Here is a 9,422-nt window from a genome sequence, read left to right as displayed (position 1 = left end):
ACAGTACTTTACTGGTTTACATTGTTCCATTTAAAGGTGCCATTAAATAAAATAAAATAGAAAAGCTTGAATGTGTTTCAAGGAAGCCTTGTTTCTAGATTGCTCACACAAGTTTCAAAAGTAGACAGATCTCACACACAGTAGAATGCTTGCATTAAAAATGTGGTATTTTTGCAAATATTTATGCAGACAGACAACTATTAATTTTTGTTAAGGCTGAGTGTAATATGCTGCAGTTAAACTGAAAATGCTTGTATGAGCACAGTATAAAGGCTGCCTGGTACTCTAATACTGAGGATTGTACTCACACTTTAAGACCAATCTTTGTCATTAACTTGTTTATAACCTGAAAGGGCTGATGCTCAAAATAAACTGCAGAATATGATATGCATAGTTCTTCATAAAATACAGATTGCTTTAGAATTCAGTATTGTCAACTTTTTGTTTAACTCTTGTGGGTAACCAAAATTCTATTTTTCCCATTTTTCACTTGTAGCACTTGTTTTGTTCAGTGCAGAGCACCTGGGTTTATTAACAAAGGTGTTGATAAGCTGCATCATCAAATCCGCTCTTTTGTTCATCTTGCTTAGCTTCAAATGGCCATGACAATATTTTAAAACTATCCTTACTTGTTGGCATTGACAGTGAATAGTTGCAGTGCAGTACCTCAATAGTGATGCTTTAATTTCTTTTGTTGTCTTAGACACAACAGCTTTTTTTCAAGTTTGCTCAAGTTACCTGTCTTTCCCATGCTCCATTTCTGCAGCATTCATAGTTTTGTTTAGGCTGAAGGGCCATTCTGACACCCTGTTCTTTTCTCTGCCTTAATACAGCTCGTGGGTGGTTGCCAAGAATTTTCTGCTATACCTGTAATGTGTAGATAGTCTGTTTTTGGCTCTTTTAAAACTCTTTATAACGTTCATCCTTCTTGAGCTGTGTTAGAAATCACTCCAGTAGTCGTGCAGTAGGGTGACAGATCTGTTTGCAGAATGCAAGTAAAATTGACCAGGGGATGAAACTGCCTGGAAATGTGTTTCTATATAGAAATCTACAGATAATTAGCTATAAATTAGACAGTGGTAAGTCTTTAGTCACTCTGGCTTTATGAAGAGAGAGCAGCACCAGTTTTGAAACTCCTTAGGAGGTACATGGCTGATCTTATTTCCCTCTACGCAGGCTGTATAAGGAGAGTTGGTGAGAAGTGAGTTGGTCAGTGTCTGTTAATTAGTCTTGTGCATGTTTGGGTTTCCAAAGTGTAGTACCCTGCTTTTGATCCAGTCAGGCAAAAGCAGATCAGTTGGATCCAGCCTATGCTGTGTTGTGCTGATTGTGTCTTGACTTTTAATAGAAGGGCTGGGAGGGAGAGGTTCTGAGAGAGCTAGAATTATTTCTGAGAGCCAGTCACTGTAGGCTGGGGTCTACGTTAATGAGTGTGGTGTGAACAGATATGTGAAACAGTTGTTGCTGAGCAGTTTGCCCACGCTATCTGTGCTTAGAACTTTTTATTTGGAGCTAGCTATAAATTAGTCTCATGGGCTTGGTGAAGGAATCTTTTAGTACAGTTTCATTTGCAAAGAGTGCTCTCTGAGACTGTCGTGGTGTGAACCAATAAACTCTAAGTGGGGACACAACTGAGAAAATGTACAATTCTCTTTCAAACAGGTTCAGCTTTTTGGGGTGCATGGGCATTCTTGCTTGATCCTGAATGAAAGTGTAGTTTAGCTTTGGAAAGGATTTTGGAAAATAAATTTTATAAATTGTCATGGCTTATGGTTGGATTTTTAGAAGACCTTTGTGATCTTAAAGGTCTTTTCCAACCTAAGTGATTCTGTGAGTCAATGTAAATTTGTTCATATGCAGCACAATTTTATTTTTTTTTCCTTTCTGTTCTCTAACACACTGAATTTGGAATTGGTGCAGCTTTTTGTCCCCATTTGAGTGGTTAGTCAGACTATTCTAATTTGGAGGTGTGTTATAGTTCAAGAGGGACAAGCTGTGCTTGCCTTTGGCTTGTGAAATTATGGAGACTTAATTTCCAAATCAAGTTTACTTACCAAATAACTCTTCTTATATGAAGTAATTATTTCAATTTTTAGCTATCAAAAAACCTACTAGCTTATTGCTATTCACACTAAATATCTGCCAAAAATGAGTATTAGCTTCTGTTCTGTGCAGTATATAACTTACTGTAACTAGATGACTTTATGTGGTTGTGGTATAATTTGGTGTATGTAGTATGTGGTAGAATTAGTGGTTTGGAATAATAAAATACCTGTTAGTAAGTTAACACTAAAGGTTCCCTGGTCTTCTCTTTGCTTGCTTTGGACACAATCTAGCCAAGCAACAGAACTCATTTTCTTGAGCTCTGTAATGGAGTCTTTTTGAAAAGATGATAAACAATAACTGATACATAATCAAGTTGGACAATGTGGTGTATGAGGCAGCTGGTGAAAGGTTTGTGTGGTTTTTACTGGTTGAAATGAAAGCTTGCACATCATACTAATTGGTACAAAGGTTTAATCAGTATTGCATAATAGTTGATTCTCAGGAAAAAAAACTGGTAGCAGCCCAATTTTCCTGTGTGTTTAGCTCTTCTTGCAGTTTTTGTGATTTTGACATGTGCTGCTGAAATAAGTAATGATAGTTTTAACAGATGATTTAGGTCAATCTTGTGTTTGGCATAAAAAACATCACAAAATCTAGAAGGAAAGGAATTTGAAAATTTAAGTGCAATTTTATCTGTTCAGAAATGTTTTTTGAGGGGTACAGTTAATGAATATATACTTTAGTACTTTGGCCATAGAGAAAATAGGGTAAGTGTATAATTTCAGTGAAATATTTATCAGCAATATCCTGTTGTTGGTGCCTGCTCTTTCATTTACTATGACTGTTAGCAGGGGTGTATTGTAAATGAGATCACTCTGTGACCTGAATTAAAAATAATGCAATAAAAGATGGTTGCAGGCTGTGGGATGGATATAGGCATGAGGAGGAAGGAAGAAAATGCTTGGCTGGTCTTAAATACTAAAGCCAACAAGTTATGTAAACTATATATTGGCCTGCAGTGTAGTGTAGTGCTCTCTGAAGAGAATGTGTTCTTCTCTACAAAAATCAAGGTGTTTTGAAGTGAGGAAAAAATAAAATAGTTACATTTGTAAACATGAGACATGTCAGTGCCTCAGCATTGCAGTAGTGTAATAGTCTTTAAGAGCTCATACTGAATCATGAGTTGAGTAGATACCTTTTAAGTCATGTGTGTGCTTATGTCTGAAGTGTCCAATGCTGGTAACTGCAGAATTTGAACTGTAGTGTGTTTGGAGAATAAAAGTTCTATTTTTAAGCTGTTCATCTGTCTTGATGCTGTTGAATTTTGGATACACAAAGAAAATTACTGAGGAAAATCCTTGGAAAATGTCAAAACTTCATTAAAACTACATCAGCAGTAGCTGTAAATTGTGTTAGTGTTGAGGTCAGTGGACACATTTTTTAGCTTGTGCAACTTGAAATTATGGAAATCTGGAACTTTGCAAAAGGCTCATTTTTAATACATTGCATCTTGAGGCAATTTGAGAAATATATAGATCATACTCAATTACTTCAGAAGAGTATTAGGGCTGTTATTGTGGATGTGCAGAGCAGGAATTAAGGGAGTTAATTTCATGGGTTAGAAGGGTCTGTATGTGATACTAAAATGATGAGACAGGGCTGTACCTTGTCCATGACAATGCATTTATGGATCCTGGGTCTGGTATCAAGAATGTAAGCATCAGAAATTCAGGTTTGTGTGTTACTGAATCACATGTACAGCCATTTTATGAAAGGCAATACTGGAATGGATGGGCTTTTGGTTGTGCCAATAAGAGTGTTTCTCACTTTCTCATAATGCAGAATCTGGTGACTTCTCTTACTTGGGGAGCAGCAGCATGTTGACAAGTTCACTTAAGTATGAATCACAGAATAGAATGAAAGCCAAGCGAACTTCCAAGTGAAGGGGGGAAAAAAAGCATTGTAAATAACCCAATATTTTGTGGAAACTAGCAATGAGTTTTGCATTCTTAACTCTGTAATGAAACTAAAACTGCTGAAGCATAACTCTCTAATACTTACTGTAAAGTACTGGTTCAGCATCTTTATAGGAACAAAAATATGGGGAAAGAGTCATTAAAGTAGCAGTATCTTTTTAATTGAAAGTAGTTTAAAGAAGACTTGCCAAAATGACCCTTCAGAAGGAATAGGCAAAAGGGAGGGGCAAAGCTCTTGCAGGAGGCATGGAAATTGCTTAGAATTAATGTATTATGGGCTCAGAATAAATGTGAATATAGCCATGACCTATTGAAGCAGACTCAGTACTCTTAATTAATATGTTTAAACCACATGATCTAGAAAGACAACCTTCAAAATGTAAAAGTAACATCCATAAGTAGAATTTATATTAATGGTCTTGGACATTTTTCCATGTAAAACAATAATAAGGAGGGTTTTGTAATGAAAAAAGAATGGATTAAGATGTCTTTACAGATGTTTAAAATGATCTTGGAGCAAGTGGAATTAGGCTTTATATTTATCACTAATTTTTTGTACATATACGGACCCGAGATTTTTCCTTGAGAAATCGCATACCTTTTAGCTTAAATTTGGAAGCGAACACGACTGGAAACCATAACACAAACTTGACTATAAATCATGGGTTTTAATCAATATTTCGTACTGGGAGATGGGCCATGCCTGTTGGTCAGATGGCATAGAGAAAATGCAGTTATCCTAGTGTAGTAAAACTTGAAAGGTTACTGCTTATGGCTCTCACAAAAATATCTTGAAGACATGTGAATGGGGAGGTTCATCATAAATGAATTCTTACTTCATATAAAACTCTCAATACAGGAGCAGTTTTCAAATCAGAAGCAAGTCACCAAGGAAATGCTGATGGAATTTCTGGAACTACCACACCAGTTAATCCCAGTTTCCAGATTCTGAACAGCTGAAATAGTGAGGGGGCCAACAGACTTGATAAAATCAAGTTAAAATACAGAACCTTCAGACTCATTGACTGATGTAATTTGGATGATGAAGTTGTGTGAAGTAATGCAGCCATGCACATGATGTGGCAGGGGAAAAGTAGTGTTTTGTTCTGCTTTGTAGGAAACTTAACTAGATGGGTTTTTAGTAAGACTGTAGTTTTTAAATGTGTGGTTTTTAAAGCAGTGATTCCAAAGAATTTTTAATTCTTTCTTCTGTTGTGTATTAATTCTATTTATATGTACAGATAAGTAGGCAAGACCATAGCCTATGTATGTAGCAATTTTCATGGCACTAGATTGGCTGTGTTCCCACAGAACTCTTACATTTGACCTAGTGCTTCAGTGATAGCAGCTCTTTCTTAGCTGGTGCCAGCTGACATAGCATGCTCACCTCTTCCACCCACAGCAGGAGCTTAGCATGCTGCTGTTGTACTTTTGGGGACAGGGGTTGTTCCTTCAGACTCAGCACACCCATCTTGCAGTGGCTGATGGACCTGGAAACTGCCTGCTAAGCATTTAAACTCTTCCAGCCTGACACAAAGTCAGCAGATAAAATCTCTCTAATCTTGAGACTCATGGAAGTGATTTTAAAGTCCAAATGAAGTGTTAAATTCCATTTGTGTGGAGGAAGACATGCAAGTGGTTCGAAGTGATGTGGTGCTATACACTAACTCTGTAGGGTATTACAGCCTTAGGTGTGGGTGTTATTGGGGTGTCCCTGTACAGACTAATCTTGTGAACCATATAAATATCTGCAGACCTAAAGCAATGGTTACATTTCTGTTTGATTTGTTGCAATAGTGTGTGAACCTCAGGCTTGCATGAGTATTGCAGCATTCAAACCATGGTATGTTACTCTGGTGATATTTGGTCTCAAGTAAGAACAACTGAGGAAATATATGAAGTTTTTTAAGATTGTGATTTAATAGTAGTGGTGTGAGAAGAGGTAAAAGCAGGGACGTGTTCTGGCAGAGCCCATTCTTGCTTTGTGAGAATCCGTGCAGAAGGTTTGATAATGGGGTTACTGAAACCAGTCAGCGAAACTATATCACCTGAATGTAGCATTTCCTTTTCTTCTGGTTTTAGAATTGTTTGATTTATCTGATTTTTTTTTTTCATAACTCTGGGCATGTAACCTGAGCATATTAGATACTGAATGAATAGTTTTGGTCCCATGGAAAGCTAAATACTTGAAAGCATTTTTAAGCCATGGGGTAAAAAGTGGTCAATTCTATACACTGTGGTTTGAGTCTAGCTGGTTGTATGTCCAATGTTCTGCCTTAGCAGATACTTTGTGATTCTGTTCTCTAATTTCCTTCTAGAAGAATTTTGCCCAAAGTATTTAACAGTTATGATAATTGAAATATAGTATTCTATCTGGTATTTACTTCTGTGTGGTATTTACTTCTATGACATGCTCAGCTGATGATGTTTAGTTTTAGACTTTCTTGGTTTTGTTTGATTCTGTAATTTGTTAATTGGTATAACAATATTAATGCACTTTTACTAATAGCATGCTTGTGCTAGATATTAAATTCAGTATGTACATATTCTTGTCAGAAATTCGTCAGAGGACTGCAGCTCAAAGAAATGCTTCTACACCCCCACCTGCAACTCCTAAACAAGGCTCTCCAAAGTCCCCTCTTCCAGCATCTCCTAACCTGCAGAGAGAGAGCCCAGCTCTGAGCGGGCTCCCGGAAAGAGCTGCTGCGCCATCCTTGCAGCCCAATGTTTTACCACGGCGCCCTGGATCCCCTGCTACTTCAGTGCCTGGAATGGGTAAACACAGCACTTAATGTTATTTACAGTTTATATTGTTTTCTCTGGTTACCAATAAAAGAGGCCATTTTCAGACAGTATGGAAATGGCATTTCATTTGGAAATAGCAGAGCAGTTATCTGATTAAGCAGGAGTTCCATATTCAATTAGCCATAACTCTTTACAGCTGGCACCTTTTGATGCTGAAACCTATTGCCTGAGCTCATTTAACTGTTATGGCTTCTTTGTTTAAATGGCAATAAAACTTTGCAGTATTCTGTAGTCAACAATATAGCATACCTTTTTATGTTCTTAGTTTAGAAGAGCTCTATGCTTGTATAAATCAGGTGCAGAGGAGAACACTTTCAGAATACATTCATGCTTCTCACTAAACCCTGCACATATTTTTTTTAACATGGATCTTGACATTTATTTAAATTTTTACTCTAGAAGGTATAGTCATGCAGCCTATACTCATAGATTAAAGTGTGGAATACCAAATACGACAGAAAAGTTGTCTGTGTTGTAGCTGAATACTAAAATGGCATTGCTGCTTTAGTGCAAGAGTCCAGAGTTTAGCAACAGGTTGAAATCTGGTAGTCCTTAAAATTTGTTTTTATATCCTGAAAATGTTTTTCCCTTGATTTCCTATTAGGTGTTTAGATGGGATGGACTTTTAATAAATAGAATATGAACTAAATTGTATTGGAAGGATTGCAAAATTTGAGAGTTTTGGGTGGGCAGCACCAATCTCATTTTCCTTGTGGGTGGTAAAGCTGTGTGTGGGTTTGTGCCAGGCCTTTCATTCTTTCTGGGATGTGTGACAAGTTGGATCACAAGGCAAGAAAGGAGATGAAATGCTGTCTTGAAAATAGAAGGGGCACAACTTGCCAAGAATCTCATGGGCACCAGTTTAACGTGGAGTAGTTCTTTAGTCAATGTACAGGGATCAAGAATATTTTTCTCTGCCCTGTGTTCCTGATTTTTACTTGAAATTACTTAAGTCTTACTGTTTGTCCTTCTTTACTAACTTCCATGATAGAATCAAAAAATAGAGCTGTGGATAATATATTGACACCTGCTCTCTAAGCTCCTGGGAAGCTGAATGTTAAAATCCTGTTGTTTAGTGGAATAAACTTGTCATGGAAAGTTGTGATCTCCCTTCTCTTTAGAGTCCATTAAGCCTTATTTGATGTTAGTAATTCTTTACCTGTGTTAGGAAGCTGCTAAATTTGTTTTTATCCCTGAAGTGAACTGTAAAGGCAAGTTATTAGTAAATCTTGATTATCTTGAAGTACCAGAAATTAGCTCGTGCACCAGGAAATTTGACATTTGGTTGCAAACCACATTTACTGGTATCTGATTACCAAAAATTTCATAATGAGTTTAAAATTGCATTCTCCTTTTTAAGGAAGCTGACTGTAGAATAAAGTATTAGCTGTATAATAGCTTAATTCTTAGGGGAAGATTCAGGCACGTTGAGTAAGCTGGATGAAATTCAGCCCTTAGTGCATAAATGTTTCAGAGGAAGGAGGAAAATAAAGTGACTGACTTGTTTGAAAGGACAGTTGCCAATATTTGTGATTTAAAATTTTCAATGTAGTGTTTGTGGTAATGCCTTACAGGCATTTATCCCCCCCTAAATAACTGGAATTTTGACCTAACATGTTACTTTGCCATAGATAAAAATGGGAGCCACTGCAATTGTCAGTTAATATGGAAGTCCTCTTTTTCCTTGAATTTCCCCAAACCTTTGAGGCATATAAAATCTCAGTCATGTAGCTGTAGTGAAAAGTTCATAAATTCAGTATCTATAAGAATAATATGGCATCTGAGTTTATGCTTGGCCTGCAACAAATATGAATAGCCTTAATTATCTCTATTTTACAGAAGATTAATAATTCATTTTCATTATACTATATTTTGTAGGGGAGAATCAATTTAACGTGTATTACCACAGAGCTCCCATATGTTTGAAAATTAATAACCAGCAGGTAGTTGAGAGTTTGCCAAGCTTTGCAAAAGTGACCAGTCTTTCTACAATGATTGCTTTTGATGTTTGTATTAATTACTGTTGTCCATAACAGCATGAGAACCAACATGGTTGGTTTGAGTTATTAGTAGGAAGGTAATTGAAGTTGTTGATGGAATGTGTTGTGATGTTTCATTCTACTTTATTTAATTTTTGCTTTGGTTATTGACTTTTGGAAACTTAATATATTGGTGATTTACAAGTTATTTGAAAACTTGATCTTCTGAATAAAGGCTGAAGTTAACATTTGAGTGTAAACCGGGTATTAAAAAATTATCCTAGGGCTTTAATTTTATTGCAGATTGTATCAGCCTTTTTTGATGAAAGTATTGGATTTTTCAGGTTTTTGTAAAGCTCTAGGAAATTAATTTTGCCTGACCTCTACATTGGACAGCTTTAGCAGAATACAGTTTATATTGCACTGAATTTATTCCATCTTGCTGCTGGGACAGTTTTCTTGGTCTAGGTTCCTACTTGTGGACAGAGTACAGGGATAACTTGGAAATGCATTTACTGATTCTTCTCCCCTGAATTAATTTCTCTTGTTGTGAAAGTAAGGCTTATTTTAAAAACATTTCTGTTGAGTATGGATTTTTTTTGTACTTAAGTGATGG

General features: G+C 36.5%; 1 protein-coding gene across 3 annotated transcripts in view; it reads left to right on the top strand.

Annotated features, from left to right (window-relative positions):
- The window catches only part of LNPK (lunapark, ER junction formation factor), a 59,310-nt gene that overhangs the window by 19,952 nt on the left and 29,936 nt on the right, over positions 1-9,422 (top strand). For all 3 annotated transcript variants that reach the window (XR_009487353.1, XM_059853163.1, XM_059853162.1), the window contains exon 9: positions 6,579-6,797. Coding sequence is in view for 2 of the 3 variants with exons in the window: in XM_059853163.1 (XP_059709146.1) it covers positions 6,579-6,797 (219 nt within the window). In the remaining variant the exon portion in view is untranslated. The remainder of the gene's footprint in view (positions 1-6,578; positions 6,798-9,422) is intronic.

Source organism: Haemorhous mexicanus, chromosome 8 (genome assembly GCF_027477595.1).
Source record: "Haemorhous mexicanus isolate bHaeMex1 chromosome 8, bHaeMex1.pri, whole genome shotgun sequence".
NCBI classification, from domain to species: Eukaryota; Metazoa; Chordata; class Aves; order Passeriformes; family Fringillidae; genus Haemorhous; species Haemorhous mexicanus.
The sequence above is the reverse complement of the archived record's forward strand: the minus strand, read 5'-3'. Positions and strand labels throughout refer to the sequence as shown.